At 45.0% G+C, this 19,778-nt stretch overlaps 1 protein-coding gene across 1 annotated transcript in view; it reads left to right on the top strand.

Moving 5' to 3' along the window:
- CPPED1 (calcineurin like phosphoesterase domain containing 1) overlaps nucleotides 1–14,929 on the top strand; it is a 71,835-nt gene extending 56,906 nt beyond the window's left edge. Inside the window, exon 4 of the mRNA XM_080981847.1 lies at nucleotides 12,824–14,929. Coding sequence (XP_080837973.1) covers nucleotides 12,824–13,053 — 230 coding nt within the window. The 3' untranslated portion in view covers nucleotides 13,054–14,929. The remainder of the gene's footprint in view (nucleotides 1–12,823) is intronic.
- Nucleotides 14,930–19,778: the final 4,849 nt, after the last annotated feature.

The raw sequence follows: 19,778 nt of genomic DNA, 5'->3' as shown, positions 1-19,778 counted from the left end.
AGCTAGAGACGATGAGAGTTGTAGTCCAAGAACAGCTGGAGACCCAAATTTGGGAAACCTTGCTGTAGATGGATTTGCAGTGCATCACACTCCAGTGAGGAAGAGACTATGGCCAGTTGATCTGTATGCCAGCCCAGTCTGCTGTCCAGTTACTCACTGCTGGTGGGCAAGTTCAAAGTCTCTTCACTCTCTTTTTATGGTTCATAGATGGTATTAATCGAATCCTAGAGTAGGAAGGGACCATGAGGGCCATTTTGTCCAACTCACTGCAATGCAGGTATCTTTTACCCAGCATGGGGCATGAACCCACAACCCTGAGATCAAACGTCTCATGCTCTACCCACTGAGCTATCCCTTTAAACCTGGCATGGACCAGTAGACCTTCAAATAGAGGAGTGCCCTCTGTAAAGTGTGGGCAACCTTGAGTAAGTGTCGTTCTCATCAGCGAGGTAGCAGGGAGGTACACCCCTTCCCACAGGCCCAAAAACATGAGCCAGTTTAGGGTCCATCAAGAACTGCTTTTCTATTAGAATGAGAGGAGGGAGACCCAATTGCACAGCTGATTGGAATGTTGTTTGACTCTGAGCATACATTAGAACTGGGCTGGGAAACCTCTGACTCATGGGCAAATACTGCCCCACAACTTCCATTTTCTACAACCACACACCTGTCATTCAACTGGGTGACATCAGCAGAAGGACAGGATCCAACCTTTGCTGGGTGCTGCTTTTTCCAACACATTCCCTGAGTGTGAAGCTGGTGTGAAGCAAGCCCCTGCAGAGATCAGGATTGAACCCTTCACTCAGCAGCTGATGAATGGAGAGTTCAGTGCTGTTTCACTGGTGTGTTTCCCTCCTCCCACCCTCACAGGTCAGTTTTGACAGGTGGGCAGGACTGACTGCCTACCAGTCACTTGATGCCATTGTGATGCCAGGTGATTGGCAGGTGGGGCGGGGAGATAAAGATCTGGCCCACTTAGCCAAAAGGCTTCCCTACCCCTGCTATAAAAGTCAAGGGGGGAAAGGCGGCTTCTCCACCTAACAATATTGAGAGGGCTTTCTGAAATCATAATTTGGCAGCGCTACCTGGGGAGAACATTTCTAAGTGAATAAATTGCATCTGAGTGCACGACACATTTTTATGAGATTCTTTTTATGTTTGAGATAAAAAAGGGGGGAGAAAAAAGAGAAAAATCTAGACCAAAGTAAATTGCTAGCTTGTCATCTTTGCATTATTGCACTGATTGGATCGTGTTGACTTTCTTTTTCTTTCTTTTTTTATGGTAATGAGCAAAATAAGTTGAGTAAATAACTGAGGTGGCAGGCCAGAAAGGGGAAGCCTGTGTTTATTATGTTAGCAAAGCTAGCTGCATCTTCTGTTAGATGTAGCCGCGACCTGCTTCCCTCTCTGTTGCGCAACAAGCATTAACGGTGGCCCCTGTGAGTTTTCAGAGACAATGTAAAATAATCAGCATACATTTTCAGATGCCAGCAGCCTACAGCCGACGTCTGAATATGTTGGTTTCTCCACAAAGTTGTTTCCAAATCAACGTGCGTAAGGCTGGGGTTGTTAGGCCAAGAACACAACCCAGTGGGGACTCTGAGTACGCATGCACAGGCTGCAGACATAAATAAATGGATGTGGGAAGCGGAATTGAGAAAACACTGGTATTACACAGGTGCAGGCGTTGGCAAAGTAGGACCCCAGTTGCAAACTTGAGTGTGGTGGCGCGGAGTGGCCTTCAGCTTGGAAAATCCTGGCCTGGTATTCCTTAAACCTTTTTCTGTCAGGTAGATCTCACAGAGCATGGGAAAGTGTTCATGAATATGTGTGTCCCCAAGGAAGAAGACGAGTAGAAGAAGAGTTTGGATTTGATATCCCGCTTTATCACTACCTGAAGGAGTCTCAAAGCGGCTAACATTCTCCTTTCCCTTCCTCCCCCACAACAAACACTCTGTGAGGTGAGTGGCGCTGGGAGACTTCAGAGAAGTGTGACTAGCCCAAGGTCACCCAGCAGCTGCATGTGGAGGAGCGGAGATGCAAACCCGGTTCACCAGATTACGAGTCCATCACTCTTAACCACTACACAACACTGGCTCTACACCACACTGGAAGATGCAAATACACTTCAAAAGAGGATTAGACAGAGTCATGGAGTCATGTGACTATTGGCAGCTGCTCCACTGCTAGAGGTATTATGACTGATTACCAATTGCTGGAAATCACAAATGGCAGAGTGTTGTTGCGCTCGTGTCCAGCTTGTAGACTTCTGGTCAGCCACCGTGAGAACAGGATGGTGGACTAGATGGGCCATTGGTCTCATCCAGCAGGGCTCCTTTTAGGTTCCTATTGGTCAGAGTACAAAGCCATTTGGAGAGCCACAGGTCCCCCAACCCTTGCACGATACACACTGAATTTGTGTATTTGGGAATGAGCTCTTCCTGGTGCTAAATTCTGTGCTATTATCAGCTTTCATTCAGGAACCCCTGAACCTTCTGCAAGTCAGTCGTTAACATTGCCAGAAGTTCTGTGCATTTTGAAGCACAGCTCTCTCAGAGAACACAAGCAGAGGAATGTGGTTTCCAGGGGAGGGGGTTTAAAGTCACTTTTATGGCATTTTTCATCGCAAATAAAACATTTGCGTCTTTTGTATATACAGTAACAGAACCACGAGGCAATGAGCAGTGTAGAAAGTCGGTTGCAAGTCCAGATATGCTCAATATATATATAGGAATATCTGCAGAAAGACCCAGGAGGCAGAGGATTATTCGATGAGAAAGAAACAAATCGAAAGAAAATGCTTTCTTTTATAGGAAGGACTCTCACCCAGTAAAAGCTGTCCCCTCCACCACTTCGTCTCTCGGGCCCAAGCTTGTCATGTAGGGAAATTGTTCTTTATAGCTGGCTGAGACAAGACTAATGTTGCCTGTCAGACCACTTCTCCTTGCACTAGTTATGCAGCTTTTATATATTCTGTCCCTGTGTCTTGCAATTACAAAAGCACAGCAACATGAGCCTCTCTCCTGAATCCAGTGGACTTTTCTACGGCTTTTCAAAGCCGTCAGTTTGCCGGCGGCACCAAGATGTCAAGGAACGCCAGAGGTGTGCCCTCAGCAGGAGAATTTTCCACTGAGCAAGGTGTGCAGTGGGAATGATGCATTTGGAAGGGATCCCAAGAGTCATTGCGTCCTCTGTAATACAGGAACCTACACTGGCCATTGGGCAGGAAGATGTCTAGAATAACCTCCTCTTTCATTTGAGCCTTCCTGAAGCAGCAAGGTCTTACTGTGCCCTGGCATGTTCCTATGTCCTTGGTTATCAATTGATCTTGACTCTGCCTCCTAGTTCACCCTATGATCCTCACTTGCTCTTTAGACCTGGTCACTGGTGAGTGCTGTGTTTCCTGGTTCCTGCTTCTTCTTCACCCCAGATTGCTATCCTTGGCCCACCCTTGGCACAGCCAATCAGGGGCCAGGAGGTCAAGACCAGGGGTCAGCAAAACTTTTCAGCATGGGGCCGGTCCACTGTCTCTCAGGCCTTGTGGGGGGGGTCGGACTATATTTGGGGGGGCTGAACGAATTCCTATGCCCCACAAATAACCCAGAGATGCATTTTAAATAAAAGCACACATTCTACCCATGTAAAACACGCTGATTCCCGGACCATCCGCAGGCCGGATTTAAAAGGTGATTGGGCCAGATCCGGCCCCCGGGCCTTAGTTTGCCTACCCATGGTCAAGACTCATGACACACAACTAACAAAAGGCAAGATACCACACTGCTGCCTGCCTGTCACTGTCACCCAGTTTGCCTGGTAGCATTAAAGAGCCAATTCACAGATTAAAGACCCAAGGCGCTGGTTTCCAAGCTTAAAAAAAAGTTGTGCATCTTTTTTTCTCAGTTAATTGTGGAGGAAACTCAATTTACTGAACCATATATTATTCCACCAGAGAAGCATTCACTTGTCACCAGGCAACCATAAAAACATCTTGGGTTGTAGTTGTATTCAGAGTAAACGCATTAACAGTCACTGCTAACTTAGACCTATGGATTTCTGGGGGGAAGTTAGTTGGATGCAATCCTTTACCAGTTATCGTAGCTACTTTCAACTTTTCAGTGTGTTTTCTTCATTAGGACCTACTTTTATATTTGCTGGAATATAATTTTAAAATATTCTGAACGTTCCTGCCAAAGATTTTGACTTTCCTGCTCAACTTGGAAGCGCAGCACTGAGTCAGTGAATCCACTTTTTGAAGTTTATTACACTGAATTATAGATGCAACTTTCATCCCAGGTAGGCAAAGTTTGAGGAGCTATACTAAATAAAGAATATTTCATTTTGATCAGGAAGCAAAATAGGGCAAGCCGCTTCAGCAGCAAGGCCTCCACCGGAGTTTGAAAATCAAGCGGATCTTTCGCTCACAGTTTCAGCTGATTGTCTTTTCCCCCTTTTCTTTTCTGCTGCTTTGTTTGAATCATTGGCAGTGTATTTTTGCCCAGGCAAGCCTGAAAAATATGCCACAGAGTAGGGAAATGAAAAATAGGTCATATGTCATGTGTCTGGAAAAAAGACCCAAGTGGCAGTTGAGTTCCCTTGGGATATATAAGAAAATGAGACTTCCCTGTACATGCCATCAAAAGTGAAGGGGGAAACTACCAATAATCGATATACAGTGGTGCCCCGCAAGACGAATGCCTCGCAAGACGGAAAACCCGCTAGACGAAAGGGTTTTCTGTTTTGGAGGTGCTTCGCAAAACGAATTTCCTATGTGCTTGCTTCGCAAGACGAAAATGTCTTGCCAGTTCCTGCGGGGTTTTTTTCCTTCCCCCCCCCCCCTTTTTCCCAAGCCGCTAAACCGCTTATCAGCTGATGGCTAAGCCGCTTATCAGCTGATCTTTAAGCCGCTTAACAGCTGATGCTAAGCCGCTTATCAGCTGATCTTTAAGCCGCTTAACAGCTGATGCTAAGCCGCTTATCAGCTGATCGTTAAGCCGCTTATCAGCTGATCTTTAAGCCGGCTAAGCCGCTAATACTGTAGCGCTAAGCCGGTAAACCTCTAATGGGCTTGCTTTGCAAGACGAAAAAACCCGCAAGACGAAGAGACTCGCGGAACGGATTCTTTTCGTCTTGCGAGGCACCACTGTAAATTTATTATTTGTCGTCATTGAATTTACATCCCGCCCTTCATCCCCAAGGAGCCCAGGGATACAAACACATTCACAGCAAACTTTTTTTTAAAAAAGCTTTTAACACATTTTGGAAATAGTTACCGTTGGCTATGGAACTTACCTGGCAAACCTTTGTATCTCATTGAGATTAAGAATGATGCAGAGCAGTTAGCCCATTTTATTGCCCTCCAAGGTGATCAGACACAAGCCTGGCCTTAGCATTTGCTTATAGTTGCAATAGTGTGGGCTTGAGTCCTGAAAGGGTTAACTATGTTGAAGTCAGCACTTACTATGGGAATGCATAGTACAGTGGTACCTCGGGTTAAGTACTTAATTCGTTCTGGAGGTCCGTTCTTAACCTGAAACTGTTCTTAGCTTGAGGTACCACTTTAGCTAATGGGGCCTCTTGCTGCCGCCGCCATGCGATTTCTGTTCTCATCCTGAAGCAAAGTTCTTAACCCGAGGTACTATTTCTGGGTTAGCGGAGTCTGTAACCTGAAGCGTCTGTAACACAAGGTACCATTGTAGACCCCTGGTTAACAGGGCCTCATAGACACCAGCTGAGTGACATCTCATGCTGTGACCTTGAGATACAGAGTCAAGAGACCTGCCACTGCAGTTTGGATGTTATGGGAGTGTTCTAGGGACTAGGGCTGGGTCATATATCAATACATCATCCAAAACCAGATGGAAGTCCACTATTGTGGTAATGGAAGTGTATTAATAGTGAAGTACAATTAAGAAGAAGTATATTAATAGTGAAATAATTATTAAGCTCTAACTGTATGTAGGTTTTATTTTACAGTGGTACCTCGGGTTAAGTACTTAATTCGTTCCGGAGGTCCGTTCTTAACCTGAAACTGTTCTTAACCTGAAGCACCACTTTAGCTAATGGGGCCTCCCACTGCTGCCGTGCCGCCGGAGCACGATTTCTGTTCTCATCCTGAAGCAAAGTTCTTAACCCGAGGTACTATTTCTGGGTTAGCGGAGTCTGTAACCTGAAGCGTATGTAACCTGAAGCGTATGTAACCCGAGGTACCACTGTATTTGTTTTTAATCTTATATTTTAGAAAGGTACATCCAATTTTTTTTTCTTTAATTTATGGGGGGCCCTCAAGAGAGTGGGGCCCTAAGCTATAGCTTGTTCAGCTTATATGTAAATCCAGCCCTGTGTAACATACATGAACATGAGCAATACGCCAGTAAGCTGACTCGGCAGGATACAGGCTATAAATATGGGCGCTGGAGACACTGTCAGGCAGAACTCAGAATAGATAAGGAGATCTCAAGAGGATGCTATGAATCAGTCAGCTCCCAGAAGGATCATTTGCTGTCATGTCTAAGGGTTCTTTGGAAGAAGCAGTCACCTCACGCAGCAGGCTGAGGTCAGCTGGGAGGGGGAGCAGATGCAGCTCTGAGGAGGTGTGTGCCGCTCGCTGGATCCTGCTCTTGTAATAACAACAACAACAACAATAATAGTTTATTTATTATTTATACCCCGCCCATCTGGCTGGGTTTCCCCAGCCACTCTGGGCAGCTTCCAACAGAATATTAAAATACAATAACCTATTAAACATTAAAAGCTTCCCTAAACAGTGCTGCCTTCAGATGTCTTCTAAACGTCTGGTAGTTGTTGTTCTCTTTGACATCTGGTGGGAGGACGTTCCACAGGGCGGGTGCCACTACCAAGAAGGCCCTCTGCCTGGTTCCCTGTAATTTGGCTTCTCGCAGCGAGGGAACCGCCAGAAGGCCCTCGGTGCTGGACCTCAGTGTCCGGGCAGAACGATGGAGGTGGAGATGCTCCTTCAGGTATACTGAACCGAGGCCATTTAGGGCTTTAAAGTTCAGCACCAACACTTTGAATTGTGCTCGGAAATGTACTGGGAGCCAGTGTAGGTCTTTCAAGACCAGTGTTATATGGTCTCGGCAGCCGCTCCCAGTCACCAGTCTAGCTGCCACATTCTGGATTAGTTGTAGATTCCGGGTCACCTTCAAAGGTAGCCCCATGTAGAGCACATTGCAGTTGTCCAAGCGGGAGATAACTAGAGCATGCACCACTCTGGCAAGACAGTCTGCTGGCAGGGAGGGTCTCAGCCTGTGTACCAGATGGAGCTGATAAACAGCTGCCCTGGACACAGATTTGACCTGCGCCTCCATGGACAGCTGTGAGTCCAGAATGACTCCCAGGCTGCGCACCTGGTCCTTCAGGGCACAGTTACCCCATTCAAGACCAGCTTTGCCTCTGCCGTCCTGTTCCCTCTCCAGCCTCCTTTTCTCTCCCCCACTTCTTTCAGCGCAGCAGGGTTTCCCCGGCCTCCAGTTGCCTCAGGTGGAAGAGCAGGCGGAGGCAGGTTTTGCCTCAAATGGTAAAATGGCCTTGGCCAGCCCTGCTCCAACAGCAAATGGAATGTAAGATTGAAGCAGTCTGGAATGGGTTTCATTCGAGTTGGGTGCAAGGATAAGTAGTTTGCTTTGTCTAGTCTAAGTAGAGAGTGTGTGTGTGTGTGTGTGTGTGTGTGTGTGTGTGTTATGCATGTCAATGTCTAATGCTTGCTGTGTAACCAACGAAACCCACAGCCTTCACCCATAAGTGTTCTTATTGCTCTCTAATCCAAGAGAACCGCTGCCTTTGGCAAACAAAACCTTTGGCAGAACACCATTAAGACATTCTGAAAATGGTTTGAAATATGCTCTCATTTGCCAGTCCCAGGGTTGCCCTGTTCTACGGCCATGAAATGCCTGGGTAAACTGGAATGTTTTCAAAAATTTCTCCTGAAAATCAGTTAATGATGGAGACAGACGCACCTCACGGTGAATAAGTCATTGTGCTCTGAAGAATGCTCTGCAAGCTCCTTTCCTCTTAAGTGGAGGGCACTGACAACAACGACCAGTGCTGCACTTTTGTAATTTTACACTCAAACGGGGGTCATCATCCTGGCACCCACATGTGTCAATATGCCTACCAGTACCTCCTAAGTCACCCAGAAAAGGTCTCAGTAAATATCCCCTTGAAAATCCACATTAGATTGTTTGTTGTCCCTGCTGAGTTTCTGTTTGCACTGACTTGGCCTCTCTTACACTGAATGCCCCCCTTTAAGCATGCAGACGTTTCGTTGGATGCCAGGATTGGACACCCATCCTCCCATTGTGAACAGAGGAGAGGTACACAGAGATTCTCCCTGTGAGCAAGTGGAGGTGTCCGATTCAGGTGCCTTTTTTCCATTGATGGAGGGCATGCCAGCACCATTTTGTGATCCTGTCATTTTTAGATATGGCAGCCATTTTGTTTTATACCTCACACTCATGGCAGCAATTTTATGATTGTCATCCACAGATGCTTTCTGAAAATTACAGATGTGCAGACTGGCAACACCCACTCGAGACTTAATGGTCTTTTTGTAGGGAGGGGAAGCACTATTTCAACATGTAATAAGTCAGGCTTTCCCTGACCCATAAGACTGAAACCTGTTATTACTTGATTTCTGTTTTTCTCTCTGCTTTTTTGCTACCGTTTTACCCTGTTAATGTTTGTTGTTCCATACACTGCCAAGATATTTAAATGTTAAGCAGTTTGGAAATGCTTTTAAATAAATAAATTGGAGGGGAAGTCACTTTGATGTCGGGATGTGAACGTTCGGTTGTCTGGCAGTCATTCTGTCTTTCTCTCTCACACACAATTAAACCATCAGGAAATGAAATGATTCTACACACACACACACACACACACACACACACCTCTTTTGTCAAACGGCGTCATTATGAGTGGCCTGTCTCGCTCAGTCTTCAGTAAGTGGCGTCACTAATAATTAAGAAGCCGTCGCAATAAAAGCGAGCTCGTTAGGGGAGTTGACAGTGTTATTGGGAACCTGAAGGAAATGTGGCATTTGGCAAAATTGAATTGGATGTTAGATTGGCAGCAAGCAAAGTGTTGACTGAGATCAGCTTTATGGCATATATGAGTCCAGTGGTGGTCTTTTTAGCTGCAATGGCTTCAGTTCAAAGGGCCAGGCTCAGTTCAAAGAGCCCGTTACTACCTATAAGCCCTAAATTAGGGTTGCCATATTTCAAGAGGTGAAGATCCAGACACAAAAGTTGTTGAGCTTTTTTAAGGCAAAATTGGAGCTTTTTTAAAAATAATAATTTTTATTAGTTTTCAATTAGAATCCAATAATAGCCTCTATATAACAATACCAATTTATAATACAATTAATAATACCAAGCCTTCAAATACTGAATTATATAATTTAAGTGGCCCTCCACATCCTAGAATTAATGATTTGATGGTTTTCTTTATTTCTGCATTCCAAAATACGGTAGTATTCATTTCAATTACATTCCAGTCATCATCATAATCTCTTATACAACAACTGCAATATTAATAACTTCACCAAAATCTACACTACTGACATGGGTTGCAATGCATCCGGATTTTCCCAGACATTTCAGCAATTTTTGTCCAGACACCATTTCCTGGAAAATTCCTACCTAAATGGCAACCCTACCTAAATGACTTGGATTAGGCAGGACTGCCTCCCTTCATTAATCCCAGTCTTAAACCAAGGCTCCATCAGCACCATACATTTAAAGTACAGTGGTGCCTCGCAAGACGAAATTAATTCGTTCTGCGAGTTTTTTCGTCTTGCGAAGCACGGTTTCCCATACGAATGCATTGAAAATCCAAAAGGAAACAAACTTGCAAGACGTTTTCGTCTTGCGAAGCAAGCCCATAGGGAAATTCGTCTTGCGAAGCAACTCAAAAAACGAAAAACTCTTTCGTCTTGCGAGTTTTTCATCTTACGAGGCATTCGTCTTGCGAGGTACCACTGTACTGTTGTCCCACTTCAAATCGTGTGGCTTCACCCAAAAAATCCTGGGAATTGTAATATGTTGAGGCTGCTGAGGCCCCTATTCCCCTTCACAGAGTTCACTGGTTTAACCCCTCTGGGAATTGTAGCTCTGTGAGGGGAATAGAGGTGTCTTTTAGCAACTCTCCTACTTTTGATTGGTGGTGGCTCTCCAGGGCAAGAATCTGTCCCCAACATAGCTGTGCTCCAGAGTGTGTCCTTGGGGTTGGGGCTTTTGGTCCAAAGAGGTAAAAGCCTTTTGCTGAAACATTTCATCTAGAACAGGCATAGGCAAACTCCGGCCCTCTAGATGTTTGGGACTACAATTCCCATCATCCCTGACCACTGGTCCTGTTAGCTAGGGATGATGGGAATTGTAGTCCCAAACATCTGGAGGGCCGGAGTTTGCCTATGCCTGATCTAGAAAGCCAGGTTCAAAGCTCAGCATAGTCCAAGCAAGCCAAGGTCAAGCTTAGGGAGCAAGGAGGGGAACTAGAGGAAGCAGAGACCTGTTTTGTTTTTATCAGCTGGAAGCCTCAAGAGGGAGACCTCATATACTGTGGCTTCCTAGCTGCGGGTAGTAGGATTCCTTGCTCATGAGTTGCCAGACAATTGTAGGTCTGTACTCTTGCTAATGGAAACCCATTGCACAGCACAGTGGCCAATCCGTTGTGCAACAACGTCACCCAAATGCTTCCTGTGTATTTTTGTTCATTCATTATTATTTTTTGTATACCGCTTTTCCGCGCGCACACAAAATGCTCAAAGCAGAGAACAGGCCTACGTTCCAAAAAAACCGTACAAAAACCATTCCATAATAACGTAGCAAAACAATAGCAGATATAATAACCTGCAAAAGAAACTCATGTCAATACTGTGAATATAAGAAGATTACTTAAGCCACATTCAGCATCCAATAGCAAAAATAATAAGGGAGCTTCGCAGTTTCACCTTGGTCCTAGAAACACCATTCCCATGGTGTATGTAAATTATTATGAACCATGTTATGATGTAGCTCCCTGCCCATATCTCCCTTTTGTAGAAAAGCCACTCTGTGTATTGTGATTTTTGGGGCTGAGGATGATGAATAATGGCATACAACAGCTCTCCAATACAAGCTTCAAGAGCTATTGCCTTATTTGGTTTTTATTGATGAAATACAATATTGGGGGCAGATCTCCACTCATAATTCTTGTGGAACGGCGTTCCTTTGGCACAAAACGTTTTGCAAGTGGAGCAGGTATGCCGCTAAGAGACTTGAATTTAGTTCTATATTGGATAGGACCCTCAATAATAACAAAAACAAGAAGAATGACCTTGCTGAACATCTGATAAAGGTACCGCTGCCTTCCAGCCTCATGGAAGAGCATAGGATTGAAATCGAGGCCAAGGAAATTTGTTACAGCCTTGCAGCCAAAAGCTTTTGTTTCGGGAGCTCAGCCTGTTTATGAGATGCTGCTGTTTTTTCCCCTTAATTCCCCATCTCGAGATGGCAAAGCAATTTCTATTAAACCAAAATCAGTTTGCATTAGTAACAATTAACTGTTAAAAAAAAAGAGTGTATTCATGCTTAAATTACATGCCGTTTTTATTGGCACTCGTAAACAAAGCCGTAAGGATATTGCCTAAATTGACATAATGCATATTATCTTGTGCAGCACTTCGCTCTGAATTAACGTATTCTTTTCAACCTTCCTTTGGTCAACAAATGAAATTAAGGGAATAATCTTACGTGTAAAAAAATTTAAAAGGCCTTAAAGTAAAGCCCTAAATCAGGGGTTGCCAGTTCAGCGCCTGTGGAAGCCAGCATAAATGCCAGTGACACCTATGGTGCTCTTGAAAGGTTTCAGTAAATATCCCCTCAGAAATCTGCAATACATCAGAGACTGTTTCCTCTTCCTGCCCAGTTTCTGGTTTCACTGCATATTGCCTCCTTAAGTATGACCATATTTCATGCCAGGATTGGATGCCCACAAATGAGACTTTGTGGGACTGAATACAGCGGCCTTTTCCTCCATTGATGTGGGGCAGGCCTGTACTATTTTGTGGTCCCATCCCTTTTCCTGCTTTTTTAGGTGTAGCAGCCATTCTGCCATGTCCCCACAGCAGCTCTTTTTCGTTAGGCCACGCCCCCAGGGAAGCCATTTTGTGACTGGCACCCACGTCACTTTCTCAGCATTGCAAATGTGCCCACCGACCCAGTAAGGCATAAGTCAGCTGCCCTAAATGGGATTTTTTTTGGGGGGGTATCATAAGATAACATCTCATTTGTGAATCTGCCCGATTATTAAGATTATCTGTGGAGGCCCATCCCTTCAGAAACTTTACATGGAAAAGGAGGCTTTATAGTGGTTGCTTTGATACTGATTTTTTTGTAGATCTAAACTCAAAACTTTGGAACTCCCTGACTCTTGATAACACGCACACACCTTCACTGCACTCCTTTTGGCGCCTGTTAAAAACATTTTTGTTTAGACACGCCTACCTAGATGTTTAGAAAGTTGATGTGAGGTTAGATCTGTTTTTAGTCTAGTGTTGTTTTAACCTTTTGAGAAAGTCTTCAATTGTTATTCATTCTTCTTATCAATGATTTTATTGTTTCATCTTTGAGTAAACTGCTTTGATTTTTTCTCTTTACAATAAAGCGGTGTATATTTTTTTAATGAGATAAATAAGTAAATAAATAAATAAATACAACTTCTTATATTTTACTTAATATTTTTTCTTGTGCTTCCCTCTATAATTGATGTTTCGAATTCTGTTGGTTCGTTGTTGTTGTTTACTGGGTTTTTTCTTCCCCCTTTTAAACAGGTGTCAAAGCAGTGTTTTCCGGGCACTACCACCGAAATGCTGGCGGCTCCTACAAAAATATTGAAATGGTTATTTCGTCTGCCATAGGGTGCCAGCTAGGAGAAGACACCCATGGGCTAAGGGTGGTGGCTGTCACCCCCGAGAAGATTGTTCACAAATACTACAGTTTGAATGAACTGAGCAATCGAGAGGTCGAGAAAGACATCGCGGCTTTGCTTAACCAAAACTAGCCATTTCTTTCCTCTGCCACAATATTTGGGGGGTGGCCCTCTCCAGCCCAGGGCGAGGTATCAGAACTGTGCATTGTGTGATTTTCTTTGTTTTTTTAAAAAAAGTTGGCCATAGCAAAGATTTCTCATCATAATCAGAAAGCACCTGAACGTCGCAAAGTCAAACAGGCAGTCAGAGGGATTATATTCACTTGTCAAGGGTGCGTATAAATTTAACTTGTGCTATAAAAGTAGTGACAGCGCTATTGATTTTGTAATTAAGGAGATATTCTGAGAATGCACTGTTCTTAGAATAAACCACTTTTATAGCAGCGCTTAAATGCACTCGCGAACAAACACACGGCACAACCGTCTACATGACAGCCCAATAAACAACAGGAGGCTGCAGGGAACCAAAATGCCACGTTAATGGAAGAATGAAAGGGGTTTGCCCTCAGTTCAAAGCAAATACTAGGTACACGTATGCAATTACAGGGCAGCTGTAAGAAGCTGGGAAATATTCTATACCTGTTTCTAATAAGGAAAGACACCTCTGACATGTGCAATTTGCCACAGGTCTATCATGCCTCACAGAGGCTCCATCTCTCCTATACGTTTATAGCAGCATCGGGCCACTTAGCAGTCATGGCTTGCCCCAAAGAATCCTGGGAGCTGTAGTTTGTTCAGGGTGCTGGGAGTTGTCAGGAGACACCCCCCCCCCAATTCCTCTAACAGAGCTACGGTTCCCAGAGTTCCCTGGGAAGAGGGATTGGTTGTTAAACCACTCTGAGAATTGTATCTCCCTGCTAGGGAGGGGGTGTCTCCTCTAAGCACCCTTAACAAACTACAGTTCCCAGGAATCTTTGGGGGGAGCCATGACTGTTTAAAGTGGAATGGAGAGCAGGGTTGTCTCCAGGTGTGGAGGGGTTCCTGACCTAGTGTCCTTGGGTGGCTTTCTTTGACATCAGTGGGCTCCCCCTGGAAGTTATAGCAGCAGCGACTTCCCACGCTTCACCAGTGTACCATCACAGCAGTGGATTGTGGGCAATATAAAATGGTGGCTTGCCCAGGTGAGCTGCCCCTGGGTGCCCTGTTCTGACCCCCAGGACCTTACGAGAGAGGGCACTTCCTGGATCTGGGGAATCACGTCTCAAGAGACAACGCTCCACAGCCTTCCATTTTAAATGCTCACTTTATGGCATTTTTGCGTTGATCGCTTGAGTAGGCCCTGCACGTGTGTGCAGTGCTCAACTGTAGGCACGATTTGACACTGATTCACCACCCATGAATCAGTCCTCTGAAAGGAAATCATTTAGAGCTTGCCATTTCCACCTCACTACAAACAAACCTAAATCAGCGGTGAGCTAATTTAACTGTTTGCAGCTTCAGCCAAGAAATTCCGGGAATTTTCGTTTGGTGAGAGTACTTAGAATTCCATTAGAGAGCCCTAAGTCATTTTCAGAAATACAATTCATGGCCCTCTGCCCTTTAAACCAATGGAACAATCAGTTTAAACCATTTTTTATTTTTATTTTTTGCTGGTTTCTCCTCCTCTTACACATTTTGATTTCTTAAAAGAATGAAATTGAACTCACACTCTGTGCTGGGGGGGGGAGTATTTACTCAATGAAGTAATGGGGTTAATTGAGGTCTTTTGAGTCCAGGGTTATTTGTAGATGGCTTAATAATCCTACCAAACTGGTGGGTGTGGGTGGGTGGTTTTTTCCCCCACTTTTATGGTTTAATAGGTTTCTCGTGTTCCTATGTGGGACCAGTCCACATTTTAAAGGATGGGTATATTCCTTATTAAGGAATATAATGTGTTGTGTCAGCACAAACCATGTGTCTTTTGGGGCTCCCAGGCTTTCAAAATGTGTGTATGTAGGGAATTCACAGACGAACGGTATTACAAATTGGTGTGAAATCACTTTTCAATGAATAACAAATCACCTTCCTGTGCTTTATAACAGCCTACATTTGTTAGCAAGTGAAATGGCAACATTAAAAAAGAAGAAGACGTATTTTTGAAATGTATACACAGCTACTTCAAGTGATCATTCCAAACTAATTGTACCGTTTTAAATTGAATCCCTCAGAACACAAATTGAATAAATGGAATCACTAGCTCCGCCCAGATGTTAAAGGCTTCCTAAATTGAAGGGAGAGTGGGATCTGTTCCTACGATCCTGTCACCAAGACCAGGTGTTCTCCATGGCGAAGATCTGTAGAAGGGGTTCTGAAATGCACAGGGAAGCAATTCTCGCTGCAGACCTTATCCACTGTGGAGCAGAGACAGAGGACTTGGGGCCTTCCAGAGCTTGTTGGACTCTTATTCCCATCAGCCCCAGCCAGCTTGGCCAACAGTGAGGGATGATGAGAGTTGGAGTACAGTGATGCCTGGAGGGTCCAAGGTTTCCTCCATGCTTGGTGGTCTTCAGCTGGTGGGTTGGGACTCCATATTGGTTTGGGTCCTGATGGAAGGATGGGTTGAAACAGCCGCATGATCAAGATAAAAATAGCGATGGGGAAGAGAGAGAATTGAGGGGATAAATGGTCCCCAAATACATATTTGGATTAAAAGTGTGTCCCAGGTCTGAAAAGTTTGAAGATCACTGATATAGAGGGGATTGGGATGGGGCAGAGGGGGTGGTATAACCCAGCAAATCCCTCCTCTCCCCACAGATATTTCTAACACACAGGAGAGTTTTAGCCACTCAAATGGGGTACTGTTTGATCTTTTTTTTTTAATGTGAATGATAAGAAATGTTCTTGTTTCTTTAGTTTCTTTCCCCTTTTCAGGGGGATTTAGAATGGTTATGATTGTTTGCCTGTTGGCCTTAAACCCGTTTGACCCCCTGAGTGGAAAACCAATAAAAATAAATGAGGTGAGAAATCTCCTGACTTTGATCTTTTTTTATACAGGCACTCTTAAAAAGTAATAAAAATCTCCATTTGCAATATATGTGGTCTAGTCAGTATGATAAAAGTGCAAAGGCATAATGAGCGCTCTTGATTTACGAAGAGGGAACGTGTAAAAATTCTTTTGTAGTAAAAGGCACCACACCCCTGGTGCATGAAAAACTGCCAGGTCTTAGCAAAGGTCTTTTAGGATCCCAAATCACACCTAGAAGCTTCTGGAAATTTCACGAGCAGGACACAATGCTACTGCCACCCACTGCCACACTCAAATAGAATCATAGAATCGGAAGGTACCCTAAGGGTCATCTAGTCCAACCCTCTGCATGAATCGCAACATGTGGTCCCCCATCCAATTGGAAACCATACTGAGCCCTGCTTAGCTTTGCAAATGTGCTACCTGTTTTATCGCTGCACCATGGAGCTACGTTAGCCACTTGTTTTCAGAGGGATACTATCTACATGTTTGGGACGACACGGGTGGCGCTGTGGGTTAAACCACAGAGCCTAGGACTTGGCAATCAGAAGGTCGGTGGTTCGAATCCCCATGACGGGGTGAGCTCATGTTGCTTGGTCCCTGCTCCTGCCCACCTAGCAGTTCGAAAGCACGTCAAAGTGCAAGTAGATAAATAGGTACCACTCCGGCGGGAAGGTAAACGGCGTTTCCGTGCGCTGCTCTGGTTCTCCAGAAGCGGCTTAGTCATGCTGGCCACATGACCCAGAAGCTGTACGCCGGCTCCCTCGGCCAATAAAGCGAGATTAGCACCGCAACCCCAGGGTCGGCCACGACTGGACCAAATGGTCAGGGGTCCCTTTACCTTTTATCTACAAGTCTGGAGGTTCTATTATTTCAAATTGTCTTTTATTTTAAAACACTATTGTCCGAATGAAGATGACTGCTGGCACTGCTCCTGTGGAGACTGGTTCCTCAGGGTGAACTGGGCACTGCCCCCAACAACCTCCATCTGCTCTCAGCCAATCTCCCCCCCACACACACACCTTCCCTATTTCTTTGTTGTAGCCCATCCAGGGGGTGGCACAGGCTGTCACTTTCCTCCTCCTTCATCTCTCTATTTCCCTTGCAGAACTCAGCAGGGGGACATAATTGGCATTAGTTGGTCCTGCCTGTCATAGGCTCTGGCGCCACCTACTGTTGGACTCCCTGCCTTGATGCCCTACCAATGCCCCTGATCAACAGCCACGGCTATTGCGCTGTCCATTGGACTGGTTCACCGGCAAGAGTGCTGATAACCTTCGTTGGTGGGCAAATCCACTAGGCTCTTTCCCATTGCTTCTTGAACTTGATGGCATAAATCGGAGCAGAAGGGGGGCTTTGCAGGATCAGGCCAAAGGTTCATCTAATCCAGCATCCTTTTACCATAGACGCCAACCAGAAGTGTGTGTCTTCCTTTTAAAGGTATCATTGTGAACATGATAGGCAGAGCCCAGCCTTTGCTCTCATACACAAAAGGTCACCTTGGCTTACGCATAAAATTTTTAATATATATATATTTTTTCATGTTCCCAAAGCATTCATCACAGTTGTAACCTTTTAAGGCCCTTTAAGAGCAGTGAAAAAAGTCCCCATTGGGGAGAGTGAGCAAGCACTTTACTCATTTGTCACTCATTGACAGTCCTAATAACTGCTAGGTTGTTTGGAGGGTGGAGGGGGTGAGGGAGGGTGAAGTTCCAACTGATTTTATGAAAAATGAGCAACTTCTCATTCGAAAAAAGGAAGCTTTGAGCTCTCAGGAGCCTCTAAACGAGATGCTGAGGTGTTACCATACAATACGATAATCTTTATTGTCATTCTCCCATACAGAACAATGAAATTGAAAAAATATACATCAGACATTCAAAAACCAACAAGCCTGCTATCCCAGCCTGGTTAACCCCCTAAAAACTCTGATACCCCATAATTAAATACAATATACTCCCACAGAGACTACCTTACACTGCGTTTAAAACCAAAATCACATTTGGATAAAAACTGTTCCTCAGGCGGCTAGTCCTAGTCTTTATAACCCTGTACCTTCTTCCAGAAGACAGAAGCTGAAAGAGATCACTTCCGGGGTGTGCACTATCCTGCACTATCTCTTCAGCTTTCTTATGATACCTGGAAGCATAGATTTTCTCCAAAATGGGAAGAGTGCACCCCTATGAGGAGCCTTGAAGGATTAAGCAGCAGGGCTTGAAGCGCCAACATCCCATTTCTAAGAGTAACCAATCAGAGGCCCGTGGGAAGCCAGAAGTCAGGGCATAGGGGCCATAGCCCTCCCTAGCAACTGGAGCTCTGTGGTACACTGGTCCATTTAGCTGCCTCACTTAGTGCCATGGATAGACACATGAAGAGCACATTGATTCAGAGCAAGATGGGGGCCCTCTTCCAGCTTGAGGGCCACATTCCGTTCTTGACAATCTCCCAGGGGCCACACGTCACTGGTGGGCAGAGCCATCGGTGTAAATTTTATCTCTGCACAGTTGGCTAGTTTTAAGGCACATGCACGCGTCTCTGTCGAGAGAAGCAGCTGAAGGACACCTTCCAGTCGGGCAAAAACACTCCAGTGAAACACTCATTTGGCCCCCAGGTTGAGGTTCTTTGCCCCAGTTTCAGGGGATTCGTTTCCACTGAGTGCAGCAGCTTACAGTGGTGCCTCGCAAGACGAAAAGAATCTGTTCCGCGAGTCTCTTCGTCTTGCGGTTTTTTCGTCTTGTGAAGCAAGCCCATTAGCGGTTTAGCGGATTAGCGCTATTAGCGGCTTAGCGGGCTTAGCAGATCAGCTGATAAGCGGCTTAGTGGTTTAACAGATCAGCTGTTAAGCGGCTTAGCGGATCAGCTGATAAGCGGCTTAGTGGCTTAACGGATCAGCTGCTAAGCGGCTTAGTGGATCAGCTGATAAGCGGCTTAGTGGCTTAACGGATCAGCTGTTAAGCGGCTTAGCGGATCAGCTGATAAGCGGCTTAGTGGCTTAACGGATCAGCTGTTAAGCGGCTTAGCGGATCAGCTGATAAGCGGCTTAGCGATCAGCTGTTAAGCGGCTTAGCGGCTTGGGAAAAAGGGAGGGGAAAGGGAAAAAACCCCGCAGGAACTCACAAGATATTTTCGTCTTGCGAAGCAAGCCCATAGGAAATTTGTTTTGCGAAGCACCTCCAAAACGGAAAACCCTTTCGTCTAGCGGGTTTTCCGTCTTGCGAGGCATTCGTCTTGCGGGGCACCACTGTACATGCAATCAGTCAAAAGAAAGAGAGTTCCTGTCTGCACAATTACAATCTGAAAGACATGGCACGAAAGGAAAAGTCAGCGAGGAGGGAGGAGGGGAAAGCAAACGCAGGCACCAATTCTTGACGTTAAATGGTAGCTCTTATCATGACCAGCTGGAAAAGACGCCGTTCATGGAGAGGAGGAGTCTGGTGAAGGATGTCTTAAAACGGAGCTGATGGAAGGGGCTCTGCTTCATAACACTTTGTCTTTTCCACCAAAAATCTTCCAGTTATTGCAGAGTGGATAAGTGGGGGGATAGCGCCAGTGACCAAGCTGACGTAAAAAGAAAGCTGCTAGTAACAGCCATCAAAATAAATTAATGGAAAGATGAGACTTATTTGGGAATGAAATAAAGAAATAGCCAATATCTGTCCTTGCAATTCTCCTTCTTTAATATAAGAGAATATTCATACGTAAAGTCTTCACACACACACACACACACACAGACACACACACATACACACCTTTTCCCTCTCTCCCTTTGTATATATACACATTTGTTTTCCCTTTCCCCCTTTTTAAATTTAAAATACAGAGGAATTTAAAATTTAAAAACAGAGGAATAAGA

The sequence above is a fragment of the Podarcis pityusensis genome (assembly GCF_964106645.2).
Source record: "Podarcis pityusensis genome assembly, chromosome: 14".
In the NCBI taxonomy this organism is placed as follows: domain Eukaryota; kingdom Metazoa; phylum Chordata; class Lepidosauria; order Squamata; family Lacertidae; genus Podarcis; species Podarcis pityusensis.
This window is presented reverse-complemented; position numbering and strand designations above follow the sequence as displayed.